The sequence below is a fragment of the Mytilus galloprovincialis genome, chromosome 8 (genome assembly GCF_965363235.1).
Source record: "Mytilus galloprovincialis chromosome 8, xbMytGall1.hap1.1, whole genome shotgun sequence".
Classification (NCBI taxonomy): domain Eukaryota; kingdom Metazoa; phylum Mollusca; class Bivalvia; order Mytilida; family Mytilidae; genus Mytilus; species Mytilus galloprovincialis.
Genome location: NC_134845.1, coordinates 27,832,150 through 27,849,466, shown reverse-complemented (window position 1 = coordinate 27,849,466; position 17,317 = coordinate 27,832,150). Strand labels below are relative to the sequence as shown.

The 17,317-nt window shown below is 31.9% G+C and overlaps 2 protein-coding genes across 3 annotated transcripts; both read left to right on the top strand.

Moving 5' to 3' along the window:
- Positions 1-1,176: 1,176 nt before the first annotated feature.
- Positions 1,177-2,990, top strand: LOC143085476 (uncharacterized). The gene has a single exon (XM_076261841.1). The coding sequence runs from the start codon at positions 1,214-1,216 to the stop codon at positions 2,894-2,896; it is 1,683 nt and encodes a 560-aa protein (XP_076117956.1). The 5' UTR covers positions 1,177-1,213; the 3' UTR covers positions 2,897-2,990.
- Positions 2,991-3,595: 605 nt separating this feature from the next.
- On the top strand, positions 3,596-14,834 carry LOC143085481 (uncharacterized). 2 transcript variants are annotated; one of them, XM_076261850.1, is made up of 10 exons: positions 3,596-3,639; positions 6,580-6,618; positions 7,566-7,610; positions 9,262-9,309; positions 9,559-9,609; positions 10,142-10,177; positions 11,763-11,867; positions 12,148-12,240; positions 13,730-13,859; positions 14,293-14,834. In XM_076261850.1, exons 1-10 carry the CDS (start codon positions 3,624-3,626, stop codon positions 14,468-14,470), a joined length of 741 nt encoding a protein of 246 aa, XP_076117965.1. In that variant the 5' UTR covers positions 3,596-3,623; the 3' UTR covers positions 14,471-14,834. The 2 variants fall into 2 exon arrangements, with proteins under 2 accessions (XP_076117965.1, XP_076117964.1); XM_076261849.1 differs by lacking the exon at positions 3,596-3,639 and adding an exon at positions 3,756-3,892.
- The last annotated feature ends 2,483 nt before the right edge of the window (positions 14,835-17,317 follow it).

The window sequence follows — 17,317 nt, the reverse complement described above, 5'->3', positions numbered from 1 at the left end:
ATACAAAACGGAAAGTCCCTTTTCAGATGGAAAAGTCAATCTCCAATACTCCAAACAAATGGATAACGACTGCCATATCCATGACTTGGACCAGGTATTTCCTAATGTAGAAAATGGTGGATTAAACCTGTCTATAGCTAGCTTAACCTCTCACTTATATGACAGTCGTATATAATAGTAGATAATGCTTATACTATTCTTTGTCTTTTTGTCTTTTTTCTTCTTTTTGCCATGTCATTGTCATTTCGTTTTCAACTTACGAGTGTGAACATACTTTTAGTATCTTCTGCCTTTCTGCTATCGAAGCAGTATGTCTTATAGATTCAACTTTGTTTTTTCTTAAATACAACAATGATTGTGTTTGAACTATTTCGATTGTTTGTTTCATCGATTAACATTGAGAACATAATTTGGAAAATATTAAAGGACATCCTCTTTAATACTAGCCTCTAACCTTTAAGCACAGTGTGTCTCTATTTGTATCTCGGATCCCAAAATGGTTTGCATTCATATAGCTGTATACAAAAACAAGTCAAAGATACATAGGAAATATAGGTAGGACAGTTGTGACAAAAACCAGTCAATGATACATAGGAAATATAGGTAGGACAGTTATGAAAAAGTATTAAAAAAAAAAGCAGTCAAAGATACATAGGAAATATAGGTAGGACAGTTGTGAAAAAGTATGATACCGATGTTAGTGTGCATGGCAGATGTTTTCAAAAACAAAACGTTTGTGAAGCCGAATTATTGTTGTATGTTGGAACCGTTACTTGTAAGATGGTACCAACTACGACTGTGAGATCATCAAAAGCAGGCAAAGTTTATCCTACAAACCTACTTAAATCACCATTTCAAAGTGTGAAAAACAATAATTGTGTACGAAGTGTTAAATAGAAATTTTAATTTTGTGATCAAAGTGTACTCTTAATTTTAAAAAGGGACTCGTATTCAAATGCACACTCTTTCTGTTAATGTGATACGAAGTCATATTTAACATAATTTTAAATTAAGTAACATTATAAAGGACCTGTTTAAATTCCTCTTATAACAAATGACGACGAAACATTTTTTTTAGTTGACGAACTTCCTTGTTGTTTGAATTCTCTATAACACCGGAAATTCCTTGTTAAGCATGTCAATTTGATTTTCCTGTCATAATACAAACTATATACTTTCCGCTTTAAAAAAAAATACATTGTTGAAATAGCAAATGGCGTGTAGCGCACAGGTTCCTTTGTGTTGTCAGTTCTGTGATAACATTAATGAAATTAAATGGAAATGCTTTGATTGCTCGTTGTTACTTTGTGATAAGTGTAAAATCAAGCTGCATTCAAAAGTGTCGTTTCAAAAAGAACACAATATCGTAGACATACGGAATGTAAGTCAAATAAAAGTTTCTTCAAATGAGAATTTGGAAAAATATCTGACATTATCATGTCATCTGCATCCGTCCAAATCATGTTGTCTGTTTTGTAAAACATGTGACAATCTTATATGTCCAGTGTGTCTTCTTAAAAACCACAAAGATCACGGTTTAGAACAAATTCACGAGGCTTTCGAAAGGAAAAGGACTGCATTGGAAACAATAGTAGATAAAATTGATAAAGAATGCCTTGGAGTTGTACAGAAAGAACAACAAACCTTCGATGAACTCTGGTCTAAGCATCAGCATCAACAACAAAAGACAAAAGAAAGCATTCAAGAACAAACGGAAACATTAACAAGTCAAATATTATCTTACAGTTCGAAACTACTAGAACAACACCACAACTTCAACCATGGACTGAACGGCATGTTCGAATCAAAGAAAAAAGTCTTAGATCAACATGAGCAGGATTTACTAGACAAAAGAAATAAGATTGAAACAATTCTAAACTCAACAAATTTGGCAGAAGTATTTGAACATTCAAAAGGATTATCTAAAACACTAGAAATCACAAAACCAGATTTATCAAATGCCATGTTGGGCTTTCTTGAAGGACAAGCTTTGGATGAGAAACATCTACAACAGATGTTTGGGTCTTTAGTAGAAATCCGTCCATTCAAAACATACACAACAGACCTGCCAGATGTAGGAGTAATCGCATGGCATGGTGATTACTTATGGGTTGCCAATAAGGAAAGGAAAACTCTTCAGAAAATTAAGCCTGGCCTCGTTCTGGAAATTGAATCTTGTATGAATGACATAGAAATAAGTGATTTTTCTATTACAAAATCTGGAGAATTGGTACTAAAACTTTCAAAATCGAACAAACTGAAAATTTTATCACAAAATGGGAAACAAAAGATACTCCGAGATTTTTCCTCAATGAAACCAACGGCTGTCTATGTTTCTGGAGTTGGTGACGTCATTGTTGGTGTTAAAGAAAACGGACCAAATTTTGTTCTTTCTGGAAATAGCAGACGACAACTTGTTACCCTGACACCTAGTGGTAAGAATAAGACTACATTTGAATATGATCAAAATGATAAAAGGTTGTTCACCTACGTGTGGAATATTACGTCCACTATGTCAGGGGACATATGCGTCATTGATCGGCTCTCCGACGAGTTTGATGGAAGGCTAGTTATGATTGACCCCAACGGTCAGTCAAAATGGGTTTATCATGGACAATCGAAAGATAAATATATAATTGATGCATTTAAGCCTCGTAACATAATTGCAGTTGAAGATGGGAATATAATAGTAACGGAGAGACTAAATCATTTGCTTTATGTTTTTTCATCATCCGGGCGTCTTCTTGTTCGCATGGTGACATCAGGAATTGATATTTACCTTCCACAATCACTCTGTGTTGACACTCTTGGAAATCTCTGGATCGGCTGTGGTACTTACAGAGGAGAACGTAATCATGCAAAAATCCATCGGACCCAGATTTGTCTCTTGAAATAATATTTTAAATTGTCATATAGATGTGTATAACTGTGTACGGCGATCTGTAAAATTACTATTATATTTTATTATTAAATTTATGACAGAAAAAAAATTCTCCCGATATTACTGCCATCAAAAATTTTTTTTCTTCAGAATTTTGAAATCTCCACAATCCACTCTCCCAAAAAAATATCTAAAAAACTAATAAAAACAAAAGAATGCTGAAATAGTTGTAGAACGGATGAGAAATGAGCATCTTTCGATATTTAGCTTTATATAAGTGGACATTTCGAAATAAAATCATATATTACTGTAAGGAAACAGTTTGTTTCCTCGTACACTAGACTTCGTACATGATACAAGTAAGAGACCAAATATTTCTATTCTTTCTGGCTTGATGTCATACGTTATCACAATCAGACAGATATGATACTTGTCTTCCAACAAATGTTCATGTCATTATTGAACTTTGACTGATAATATTTAACCACATGAATACACATAAATAGAAATATGGCGTGTAGGTCAATTAGACAGTTATTCAGCGACAAAAAAGGGCATATATTCACAGAGGGCAAAACACAGTCTTCAAAAAATTTACCGGTGTCAAAACAATATGTCAGTGTTTTAATCGTCCCGAGCATTTAAAAGATAACAAAAAATTAAAAATCTGCAATCGATTCTAATTTCTCTAGGTAACAAAAGTACAAAAAGGTATCACATAACACAACGAGTACATATATGTATGTTCAGGAATGCATGTAAGTATGTTAAGGATACATGTTCATCTTGTTATATTCCTTATTAATAGCTATCTGGTTTACTTAAATCGCTACAAATCCTACAATACAAAATCATTGTAATTACAAAATTTATGTAACGGTTCCTATCTTATCGATACAATCACTTATATAAATAATGTATCTAGACCATTCCTCATACGATGTAAGAACATCATAAAAATGGGAAACCATTCTAGTTGGACATGTATTTGTGTTCTTTTGTCTTTAATATGTAAGTAAATTTTGTTTTAAACGCATTACAGTACATAATTAATATCTAAAACGACAGATGGTGAGATCCAATTTCCCAATATAGAGCTATTTGACACATGTTTATCATCACGACCTTTACAATTTGGTTCGTGTCGGGAATATGATTGATTATTTATGGATCTGTTTGTAAACCTACGTTTCAAACTATGCATTTTTGTCGGTTATTTGTACAAGGACTAAATACAATTCTTACATACTATAAAGACGGTTGTGGGCGAGCAGGCTTTGAAAATTGTACGTGGGCGAGTAGGCTTTGAATAATTTTCACTTCAAACTTAGTTTAGCCCTTCATTTTAATTATAAATTATCCGTAAGTAGAACAAGGAGATGAAAGAAGTGATCTATAGTTGTTGATATGCCAATATGTTTCAGTTTATTGCTTAATTTTATGGATATTGACCTATATTACCTTTGACCTTTTATATACTACATGTATATACAATGTATAGTGCATTTGTTATTTCTCATGGTCTCTTATCATGCTTATCTTCATAACTTTGTAACTTTCAAAAAAGGTCAGTAAAATTTTATATTCAAACAGTACGAAGCTACCAAAAGGGTAAACGATAACCAAAAATGTAACACAACCAATATCAAAAGAAAAAAGACTAGAACAAAAATCATGGAATATTGCACCGAATATTTAGTTTGTCAACTCAAAAACTCAATTGCTAATAACAGTTTACTTTGTCTGCCTCCATACAAAATTGCAACTGTTTCGGTTCTTTTTCGTCCTTGACTTTCGAATACTCGGCTTAAAGCGTTCCTCATGATGATAAATCTAGAATAGTGTCCAGTACGAACTTATAAAGTGTTGTTTTTCTTCTTTTTTTCTTCTAATAACACGTTAACTTTGTTAGTAATGTATGATTTTTAATTTAAGTTTCTTGTGTATAATTCGGATTTTAGTATGACATCCATTATTCCTGTACTAGTATACATATTTTAAGGTGCCAGCTGAAGGACGCCTACGGGTGCGGGAGTTTCTCGCTACATTGAAGACCCATTAGTGGCCTTCGGGTGTTGTTTGCTCTATGGTCGGGTTGTTGTCGCTGTGACACATTCCCCATTTCCTTTCTCAATTTTAACATTCTAGTTTACCTATATTCAAAATCGCATAATTTGAAAAAAATAAAGATAATGTGGTATGATTGTCAATGAAACAAATATCCACCAGGGGTTAAAATGAAGTGGTAGTAAGCAATTATAAGCAACCTTCGACAACTGTATTATTTTTCTCAGAAAAATGAGAAAACCAATACCGTATAGTCGACTATGAAAGACCCAAACATGTTAAAATGAGAAACAAATCAAAAGCGAAAACTAACGCCAAATTGAGTAACAAAACAATTTATGAAAATCAAATATGACAGATATGGAAGCTCTGTCGTACAGGTTTCTACTTTGGGATAGGCACATAACAAATGTGGTGAGTTTAAAATGTCTGTGAAAAGTAAAATCACAAAAATGCTGAACTCCGAGAAAAATTCAAAACGGAAAGTCTCTTATCAAATGTCAAAATTAAAGGATAAAACATATCAAACGAATGGACAACTGTCATATTACTGACTTGGGACAGGCATTTTCAAATGTAGAAAATGGTGGATTGAACCTGATTTTATAGCGCTAAACCTCTCACTTGTATGACAGTCGCGTCAAATTCCATTATATTTACAACGACGAGCGCTCAACCCCCCCCCTCATTACACGAGAGTGTGGTGGAACAGTAAACATTTTAAGAGTAATTAGGCAGATACAAATCAAGGTAATACCGGTAATTCAAAATTGAAGTAAACACATTAACTTATAAAAGAGCAAGCTGCATAGGAAGTCTCCTTTTATGCATGGATCTCCACCATTTGGGAATCTGATTATAATGAAGATATTATTGTGAGATCGACAAACGGAACATATCCATGAAACCATGGGTTAAGTAGCGTCTTTGTTAACTTAACCTTCTAACAAGGAAATCCGAAGTCAGAATTTCACACATACACTTAAGTAGAAATTTATTGTGCTGTTTCAATGCTATTACGGTACATATGAAAAGAAATGTATATGAGAAACTGGAAATTGTGGATTTGGTTAACAAATTGCGGGGTAACTTTAACAAACATTCTTGTTTTCCAACATTTTAATGTTATATTGATATAATGATATTTTATCACTGTAAAGTTGAATTTCAACTGACGTACAATAATCACAGTTAAAGGTCAAAATATAGTTGAAATCTAGGTTGTAACAGCAGTATTTATAATTAATACCTTTGAACGAAGTTCAAAATCATATTACTTTTTAATAGTGTCAGTATTCTTCTTGTCCAATATATGTTGACGATCTCTATCAGTGTTAAAGAAAACAAAATGTTTTAAGGAACAAGTGTTCCATCATAACTAAATCAGAAACCAAATCATACATTTATTTAAAAGCTTAACGGTCTATCATGTGGACTTTTATTATTTGTAATAATAAGTGCTTACGGTCAATTGAGAATATAAAAAAGTATCTTCCCTATTTGGATTTCAACCATCCTTAACAGATAAAGTTCGAAACAATTCTGAATGATCAAAACCAAACTAAAAAATAAAGTATCTTACTTGGGGTTTGTTAAAAACAAACTAAATGTGATCATATTTTGTATTGTAGGTCCGTTACATGTCATAACATTTCTTGTGAGTTCAGGTGGTATGTAAATATTTTATATTCTTTAATCAAAATAGAAATACTGATCTAGTGGAGATAAATTCATTAGAAAGGTAAATAAAAAAAAAACACAGAAAAAGATATGAATGCATACGAACAGACAGAAAATCAAACAGAAAAATAAATTTATGAAGGCTACTATCCAGCAAGAACTGCTCCAGTTTTTTTAATCACTACTATGACAATATATTAAAAGTTATTTTTGATTTGTTGAGAATAAAATTCCCAAATATTAATAAATAAGTGTGTCAACGTAATGGTATAAATACAATTTCACACTCAAAGTTTATCCATGCATGTTATACCAAATCTGAACTATGAAATGAACAGGGTACCCAATATTGTTGCCAGAATCCAGTGCTTTTACAGAGTATATGTGATAAGTCATATTGGAGAGGGAACCCCTACCTCTAACAAGAAAATATTACTTTAAACATCGTATGTGTCCGTCGCGCTTTTTGAGGTTGACCTTCATCCGAAACTCTCAAGGTAAAAACAAATAAAGCCAAGGCTATATGCATACCAGAACACTTAACGAGCTATATGACCAAACGATGCTTTTAAGTAATAGCCAAGTCCATTAAAGGTTAACTTTAAGTGGTTTGAACTTCAGTTTCTCAAGAATCTATGTTATCAATATATCTGTAACGACACACTGATTACTACCTCATGGGCTGGCTAAGGTTTAAAATAAATTATATGGTCATGGCAGGTTTTGGCAAAACTTTTAGGAATTTTGGTATTCAATGCTCTTCAACTTCGTACTTTATTTGGCCTTTTTAACTTTTTTGGATTCGAGCGTCACTGATGAGTCTTTTGTAGACGAAACGCGCGTCTGGCGTATATACAAAATTTAGTCCTGGTATCTATGATGAGTTTATTTGAGTCGCTATTGAATTCATCAAAATCTTTCTGTGTTTTATTTGTAGGACAGGAATTACCAGAGGAATGTAAATATTTTGGATCATTTCAAGGTATGTTTGGTCCACTTTATAAAAATTGTAAAGAAAATATTGTTTTTCTACCAATTGGAATTGTGTTCTTAACGTTTTGCCGCTTTCTAGAAAATAACATTCACATGTATGTAATCGTTTCATGAATTCTATCGAAAAATATGTTTATACAATGTCTGCAATTCATAAACTGCTTACAAGTGTCATACAAAAGAGAGGTGACGCTAACTTCAAAAGCAGGTTTAATCCATTATTTTTGTACATAATAAAATATACCAAGTCAGGAATATGACAGTTGTTATCCATTCGTTTTATGTGTTTGAGATTTTGATTTTGCCATTTGATTAGGGACTTTCCGATTTGAATTTTCGTAGGAAGTCAGTATTTTCATGATTTTACTTTTTACAACGTTGTCACCATCTACAGAACTTCGAAAAACAAAATGATAATCAATAGAAATAGGAATCGGTATAAACACATAGACGGCATATATATATGAAGGTACAATAATGTGTATATTTCTGTAATGAAAGTTTTCAAGTACACTAGAAGTTATTATCGTCTTTTGGGGGTATCTAAATCGAAACAGAACAGCCCAAATTTTCTGAGGTCAACAGTCCCTTAGGAAGTTGTACCCTTGTGCTTCTTAAAATTATATATGTCTTATCTAAGAATTTATTTAGCTAAAGGTAATATCTTTGGTTAGCCTGCTTGTTAGTTGAACCGTGAAGTCATTGTTAAGAAATGTATACTACCCTCCTTTCGAAGTAGCCTAGTCCTGCAGACAGATAGATTGGTTATCTGCCAGATTAGTCTACTCTAAAAGGAGGGTAGTTTACCTGAGCTAACAAGGACTTCACGGTTCAGCTAGCAAGCAAGCTAACCAAAGATATTACCTTCAGCTACATACTAATTGAAATCGGCTGTAAAACGTTTCATATAATTCGACTTCATATCGGAGTAGTCAATATTATGGACATTGGCATTCTATATTGTCTACCTCTTTTTGTATATAAGAAAATGTATTCTTCATTTCTTCTTTTCACATTTTTCTGTTCATTCCTGGTGAGAGTGAATTCAGAAGTTAACATCTGGAAAGAACTGAGCAAGGTTTATATTTCGATATTTTGACTTTTGTTTACGTCAACAACATATAACAATGAGACTAAAAATTCGTCAATGATACTACGCTAATAATGTAAATATCATTGACGACCGTTTTTTCGATCTTGCAAGTACATAAAAGCAACAATAGTATACCGCTGTTCAAAAGTCATAAATCGATAGAGAGAATACAAATCCGGGTAACAAACAAAAACCAATAAAAACACATAACTACTAAAAGAGGAAAACAACGGAACAACAGAAACACTGAAGTGCAACAACAATTAACGCCAACATACATATAAACGGACTATTCGAAAACAACTGTACTATTCCTGACTTAGCACAGGACTTTTTACGAAAAATGGTGAGTTGAAACTGGTGTAATTGCTAGCCAAATCTCCCGCTTATATGACAATATCAAAAATATCGCTAGAATGACATAATACGTAAATGTAGATTTGGACTTCTGAAATAATCTTGAAGTTCAATATTTTACATTTTCTGTGTATTGGTTAAATAAATACGTTTATTTAGTTATGTGAATTGTTCCTATTATGTTATATAGATGCAGTTGAAAGTATAAAAAGAATATTGAAAAATAATGAATATTTACGTAAGTATATGAATAATTCATCACCGTTTTGTATATGATTTTTAAAAATCTATGTTATTTCAAAGTTGTAATGGTAAAAAAAAAGTATAAACTGCAATTGTTATGTGTTTCAAGTACAAAATATATTCAGCTAACATGTCAACTTTATACCTGTAATAGAATTTTCGGTCATACATGTTAGATAGTAGATTATAAGTAAGAAATAAAAAGAATCCGGATAGAATAATATTATTTTATTAAATTTTTCAGAATTACAAGTAGCCAGTAACTTTGCAAAATCGCTTATAGATTTACCTTTAGGTGAGTGTATAACTATATAACTAGTCGGTCGAATATTACGATTTGAAGGAAAATACTCATAAAACGCAATCTTATTGCATTATTTCTTAAAGATGAGCTACCGTAAATTCAGATGAGCTGAAACACAAATAGACTCACTGATAAAAAAAACTGTTAAAAAACGTTGTCCATGCAGTTGAAGTTATACATTTAAGTTTGGTTTGTTCGACATTATTTTATGAAATTATCAAAAATTCGCATTATTAAGATAAAAGATATATATCTGTTGTCAGTAAGATAAATTGTCTTGGTGAATGTCTACTATATCCGAATATTATAGTGATAAACCAGTTGAATTGAGACTTTAATAAGTATTATATTATAATATACATGGTTTGGGCAACTATGATATTATGTGCGCAAAAGGTATACATAACACGATATGATAGTACTTATATTATCAAGATTACTGCTTAGTATATTGATTCATTCTTTAATCCATCCGTCCTTTAAATGAAAATATGTTTACTGTTGCTTTGTTTACTCTTTGTAGAGACAGAAGAAACGGAGTACAATAGAGCAATTATCGGTATAGTACATTTCACTTTTGTTGCCATATATAAAAGAACACAAACACTTGTTAGACACTAAGCGTTTTTTTTTATTTTTTAAAACGTCGCACTTCACATTATGATATTCCAGAAAAATATTGTCGATTGTAACAAAGATTGAAGTTGTTTATATATTAACGTTCAGATAACAGTTTACGTTGCAGTATGTACAAGCATTTTGTTTTATGTTAAGTGTCTTTAATTTACATTTTCACTCTAGATGGAAGTATTTAAATTTATATATTCCCCCTCTAGGGAAGTATTTAAATTTATATATTCCTCTTCATAAAGTACCTAAATTCACTTATTCCATCTCATTGGAAGTGTCTTTATATGAACACAAGGAAATATTATATGATTGCAAACTTGACTATCCACCAACAGACCAATGACAGGGATTGCACAACTGTATGTCATCGTTATGCCTGAAACGATGTGCAAAAATCCATACTGTATGATTACTGTATGGTTACGGTGGCAATATCTGATACAATACAAAAGAAAAAAATAACAATAACAAAAACAGTTATGACATGCTACCAAAGAGAAATACTTAACAATTGATTTCTGGTTTGGGACAAGCAAATAAACTTTTCAATAAATATAAAAAAGAAGATGTGGTATGATTTCCAATGAGACAACTCTCCACAATAGACCAAATGACACAGAAATTAACAACTATAGGTCACCGTACGGCCTTCAACAATGAGCAAAGCCCATACCGCATAGTCGGCTATAAAAGACCCCGATATGGCAATGTAAAACAATTCAAACGAGAAAACTAACGACCTTTTTTATAAACAAAACATGAACGGAAAACAAATATGTAAAACATAAACAGACGACAACCACTGATTTAAAGATTGGTACTTGAACGTGATTCTAGGAGCTCAACCCTCCTATAACCTGAAACAGTGATGTAACACATTATAACCAACTGTAAAATACTATTCTGAAAGAGCATGACTCATCAGCTCATTATGAAGAATAAAACAGCTAGTTAGATACAAAATACTCAAAGTAAACATCTTAAGAGTACTAACAATCACTGAAAGCTAGTTCGAAGCCCATTTTTGATAAAGAAATATACAATGTACATCTCCAACGAATTTAGTATTATGGCGTCATAAAAAGTATAAAAAAAACATACGTTATATATGTTTTTGTAGGACCATTAGAATTAATTAATAAAATCAAATCAAAATCGATGTTAATACAGATAAAAGCGTACTACAATGCACATATTCCATCTCATGAGAAGTAGCTTATATAAACTTATGCAGAGGCAACAGTGGACGAGTGATCTGTGTATTTCTACAAAAACAGTAGTCTCTAGCCTGTCAAGACTGAAGTTGTTCGTTCGACTCGTATCTTTTTTGTCGAGGATTGCCAGTTTGTGCTAGAAACCAAAATAATAAGATATGAAATCGCCTACCACGAAGAAGATTTGGATATAGAATAATTCATCTTTCGAAATTTATAGAACCAAAATGACTTTACCAGTAAAGGCAAATAATTTTCATTGAAAGTACCAATTGCTAACTTAAAACACATCTATTGAAGGTTCAGCTGCCATTGATTTCAATACTTTAATAGAGGATTTAGAGACTATCCACAATTATAGACATGATATATGTTTACGATTGCTTATAGCAGAATTGTCTGTTTGTAAGTATTAAATAAATTCTATGTCGTATATCAAATACAGTAATTCATGCACTTTAGATGATGAAATTGTTATCTGTCTTCTAGTCGCAAAATGTCTGTAATAGTGCATTATAATTCATTGACCGAATACAATATTTGTCTGTTTACTAAGAGGTTACTGTCGTAAATAGTGCTAATAAAATACTCGTAGACCTCATAGAATTTTATGTTCGTATAAGATTGTTCATATCAGGATCAAAAGATTAAGTATAATGTCTTTACTTATGTTTTCTATTTGTAGATGTGAAAAGATACCAGTATGATATCTGCACACAGTATAAAACAGAAATGTCTGGTTACTTTTCTACAGATAATATAAACTGTCTACCTCCAGGTAAATCCTCAGTTCAAAGAGATTGTGTTGACAGACATGTCTTTTTCCAGTTAAGAAAACTTTGAACAGTAAACTGTCAGCAGCAAATTTAAACAGTTACATAAAAAACGGGGATAATTCTAAACTTCCAAAAACGGAGATTGCACGTGGGACTGATACCTTATCCTATTGATCCGAAATTGCACGACCTCAATATGTCTTTGTACTTATATGAAAAAAATAAACTAACAAAAATACCGAAATCCAAGGAAAATTCAAATCGGAAAGTCCCTTAATAAATGAAAAATCATAAGCCATAACACATAAAACGAATGAAAAAAATGGTAATACAATACAAACATTTCCCTATGTGAATGTGGTGGATTAACCTGGGTTATAGTTAGCTAAATAAAGGCAACTGTAGTATACCGCTGTTCAAAAGTAAAAAATCCAGAAAAAACTTATTGGCAGTATCTTGTAAGTTTTAAGAAGGCAAGACAGTATGGTTTCATAATCATTATTTTTTTCTTCTTTTTAAGAGTTTTATTTATCTTTATTATTAGTTTTGTTATGCTTTTCTAAAAGAAGAGTTTAAAATTTATTCGTTGATAAACACATATAAACACCGTTGTTCCATCAGTCTACACATCTTATCTAACGAAAAGTATATAATCACATGGCAAATCCAGTGATCAAACACATCAAACGAATGAACATCAACTGTCATATTCCTGACTTGGTACAGGCATTTTCAAATGTAGAAAATGGTGGATTTAACCTGGTTTTACTGCGCTAAACCTCTCACTTGGATGACATTCGCATTAAGTTCCATTATATTTATAACGATGCGTGAACAAAACTGACATAATAAGTAAAATTGTCAAAATAAGGAAACAGCAATTATCACCATGCCGTAATCTCAATCAGAACAAAAACAAACAAATATTTAACAAAGAAGCAAAAAAAGGGGTATATAAAATTTAACAACCACATGCATTGCTTACTTATATAATATTAGATGTATTTAAAATCAACCCAAATACTGCATGACAAGGTTCACATCAACTCTAGTTGTTAGAATGTTACGTCACGCAGGAAGAGATGTAAAATAATTTTGTCGTTCAAAGTATTTTCAATATTATAATAGAACAATAACATAATGGCCTTGTAATAGAACAATAACTTAAACTTAAACTTAAAAAGCCATGTCTTATGTACAAAAGAAACACAAAAAGTAGCACGTATAAACCACACCAGCAAAAATGAAAGATATTAAAAACAATACATTGATATAAAATAATTATAATTATAAGTATTTTCAAAAATACGCAGGCGTCGCAGATTGGTCAATAAATTTCATATAGCTTACCTTTTGTAATATATCATTTACTATCTGAAATAGCATTATGATGATTGACAAGAATAAGTGCAAATATGAATTATGAAATCAAAACTATGCTTAAAGAAAAACTGTTATTATCTTATATAATCTAGACGATTCTGTTTTCAGCTTCATGTTCACAGTGTATATCCGGAGCTGATTGTATCAATGCCTCCATAGCAACGCCGTGTACAAATGGTGAACGATTCTGTATAACGTCTTCTATACAGTCAAATACAGAAAGAAATGTAACAAGGAGGTAGGCCTTATTTTCAGTTTTTATTAAAAAAAAAAACTAAAAACAATACAATGATTATAAACGATACTTTACAACCATCACAAACAACAAAGAGCAAGAAAATGTATGTTTTACCAGAATAGCCATGAGTACTGTAAATTCAGAACGAAATGGGTATCCCCAAAACAAAAACAAAAAAGGTTTTTTTTCATTTATTTGTATCAGAGACATGTGTCTCTGTTTGCATGCAGCATTTACTGAAATCATAAAAATAAATGCCAGCAGAAAATTTGGAATTTACGGTACATTTATTCCGTCTTGGTACATGCAATATAGGAGTGAAGGAAATGGAGAAAAGGGATACAGTGCACATCAATTAATGACACTATATCCACATGACAAATTCAAAATCAAAGTTCTTGTATCACTTATGTCTTCCCTTTTTTATTTCCAGATGTTCAGATGAACCCGAGTGTAGACTTAACCATCTATTGGTGCTAGATTGTCTCCTTGTTGACACTGGATCTCAGGGATTTTCCTATGACTGCCATTTTTGTTGTTCTGGATATAACTGTAACAAAGGGCCTCAAATTGTACCCCCAACTAATACACATTATAATAGAACTTTGTAATATTAACAGCATTTTGTTTTTAAGAAAATTTGTAAAAATAAGAGCGTCATATATATAAAGACATTTGCTGGATCTTTTTGTCTAACATTTTACAAATAACTTGGAATTTCAACGGACTCGTTCACAATTAATAAGTCTGGTGCATAATACGTTGCCATAGCTGGACACAATTATTCTGACTTTCAGCTGACCAGTCTATTCTTTTTCTCCTAAATATCGACTGCCATGTGGAAAAATTAGCATGTCGACTGCTAGTTCGAAAATCCAATGTAGTTACCAACAGCAGATTACGTATATTTTTTGTGTATGATAACCACAAATGTTATTCTAAATCAACGAAATAAAGTCAGTGTGTTAAAGGCAATGTGTGTCAATGAGGAAAAAAATAAACATAAAAAGACATTAACAGGTGTATATAGGTTGTCTTCAATAATACACCGCTGTCTATACCATAAGCCAATCTCTAAATCACCCAGAAAAAAGACAAATGTATATCACAGAAATAGAGCAACCTAAATCTATACCTTCTGTCAACAACAAACAGATTAAGAAAAAAACTCCTACAATAAGCTGTAAATTCAGACGTTATTGTGTGCATTAATAAATATATGCAATTTTTTAAGAATGGACAAAAATGCGAAGATTAATTATTGCTGTTTCAGATTAATCTGAATAGTTTTAAATTTTTCATTTCTGTATTTTACTGATAGTTGAGAGCTGTACAGTGACATATAGTTAAAATTGAGAATGGAAATGGGGAAAGTTTTTAACTTCTATGTCATTTGGTCTCTTGTTGATGGTTGTCTTATCCACATTTATACCACATCTTCTAATTTTTATATTAAATAAATACATGAAAATGAAAGAACTGGAAAAGAGAAACATTTGTAATATTGTGGCTGTTAACCCTTTCCTCCATGAATACTTTTTTTTAAAATACTTGATTCGCATAGGATTTTTTCATTGAAAAAAATCATCAGGTTTAAATTATAAATGCATTGCCAAAACAAATATTTCATCTATGAAATTCCAGGCATAGCTTCTCATGAATTTAATGATTAAAGATGTTTGATAGGAATGGTTCCTTTCATGTTTTATCATTGTGATGTTAGTCTTATTCATAATGACATGTAAAACAGTAAAATTATCAGCAAAAGCTTGATAAAGATTGATTCTGGTAACTACAATTTGCTGTTTAGACCTTTAATCACTCAGAAAGGTCTAGTTGAAGGTTTCTGAAGGGTAAGACTTTTTTTTTTATTGTAAGTGGTAAAACATATTCCGATTTTTAAAAGATATCTAAAAGCAAAATGATGTTCTCTTAATCAACAGTGCTACTGATAACCAGGTGCTCCGCACGGCACAGCTTTATATGACCGCAGATGTCGAACCCTGAACAGTTGGGGCAAGTATGGACTGAATTTGGATTGTGATCAAATTTTTGACATATGAGTTTCTGACACAAAAAAATGACAATATCTTACAAATCTAATATGCAATATTGTGCAATTAATTATTGAGAAATTTTGAAAAAAAATTGAAAACTACTACCACCCCCCCCTTTTTTTGCAAAAAGTCCAAAAACTGACATTTCTTTATACATTATTTGCAAGTAGTGTAAGGGATGTAAATCATGAACATACCAAACATTGTATGTTAACTGTTTTCGAATTACCTCCCTTACACTGCTTTTAAATTGTCTTAATTGTCCATTGACCAGAACAACCTAGTTTCCCCCCCTTTTTTTCCCTAATTCCCCTTTTTTTGCCCCTAATTCTAAAACATTTGGAGCCATAACCTCCCAAAGTCATTACTAACCATCCCTTAATGGTATGGAAACTTGTGGTATAATTTTAGAGATTCATACACTTAAACACAAGTTATTGTTTGAAAACTACAAAAATGCTTATTTTGGGCCCCCTTTTTGGCCCCTAATTCCTCAACTATTGGGACCATAACCCCCAATATCAATCCCAACTTTCCTTTAGTGGTTTTGAACCTTCTGGTAAAAATTTATAGAGATCCATTCACTAAATCTAAAGTAATTGTCAGGAAAACCTAGTTTTCGTCCTTTTTTTGCCCCTAATTTCCCTTTTTTATCCCCTTATTCCAAAACATTTTCAGCCATAACCCTCAAAGTCATAACTAACCATCCCTTCATGGTATGGAAACTTGTGGTATAATTTCAGAGAAATCCATACACTTAAACACAAGTTATTGTTTGAAAACTACAAAAATGCTTATTTTTGGCCCCCTAATTCTGAAACTATTGGGACAATAACCCCCAAAATCAATCCCAACCTTCCTTTAGAGCTTTTAAACCTTCTGGTAAAAATTTATACAGATCCATTCACTAAATCTAAAGTTATTGTCCGGACACTAAATGCGTCTTCCAACGACGACATACCATTATACGGCGCAAAAATTTGTTTGCAGTTGATAAAAACTAAAGTAAATCTAAGGTCTGCTCATTGCTTTTAAAACAGTCATATATTCTGGACATGATTGGGTCTGATCACCTATTTTAAACAGTTACAGCTTTACTATTGACAATACCACATCTGATATTCATATACCTCAATAGCATACATTTACCCTTATTATTAAATATTTTTCTCAGTCTGTGAAAATTGTGTTGAGTTGGAAACCAATATAACTCAGTAAGCTCAAAAATAGATGACTTTACCACATATGTAATAGGTATTTCTTAAACAAAAATGTGTTGCTTTTTATTACTCAACTAAAATGCAACCATATACTTAATGTGTTAAAAAATATTACATTATGAGGTATTTGGGACATTAGATGGTCACCCACACTATACTGTACTGCTCAGTAACAAACTGG

Coding starts and splice junctions, on each gene's coding strand:
- LOC143085476 (XM_076261841.1), top strand. CDS start 1,214: ATGGCGTGTAGCGCACAGGTTCCTTTGTGTTGTCAGTTCTGTGATAAC.
- LOC143085481 (XM_076261849.1), top strand. CDS start 3,841: ATGGGAAACCATTCTAGTTGGACATGTATTTGTGTTCTTTTGTCTTTA. Junction 11,868..12,147: donor TATAGCAGAATTGTCTGTTT/GTAAGTATTAAA, acceptor TTCTATTTGTAG/ATGTGAAAAGATACCAGTAT. Junction 13,860..14,292: donor GAAAGAAATGTAACAAGGAG/GTAGGCCTTATT, acceptor TTTTATTTCCAG/ATGTTCAGATGAACCCGAGT.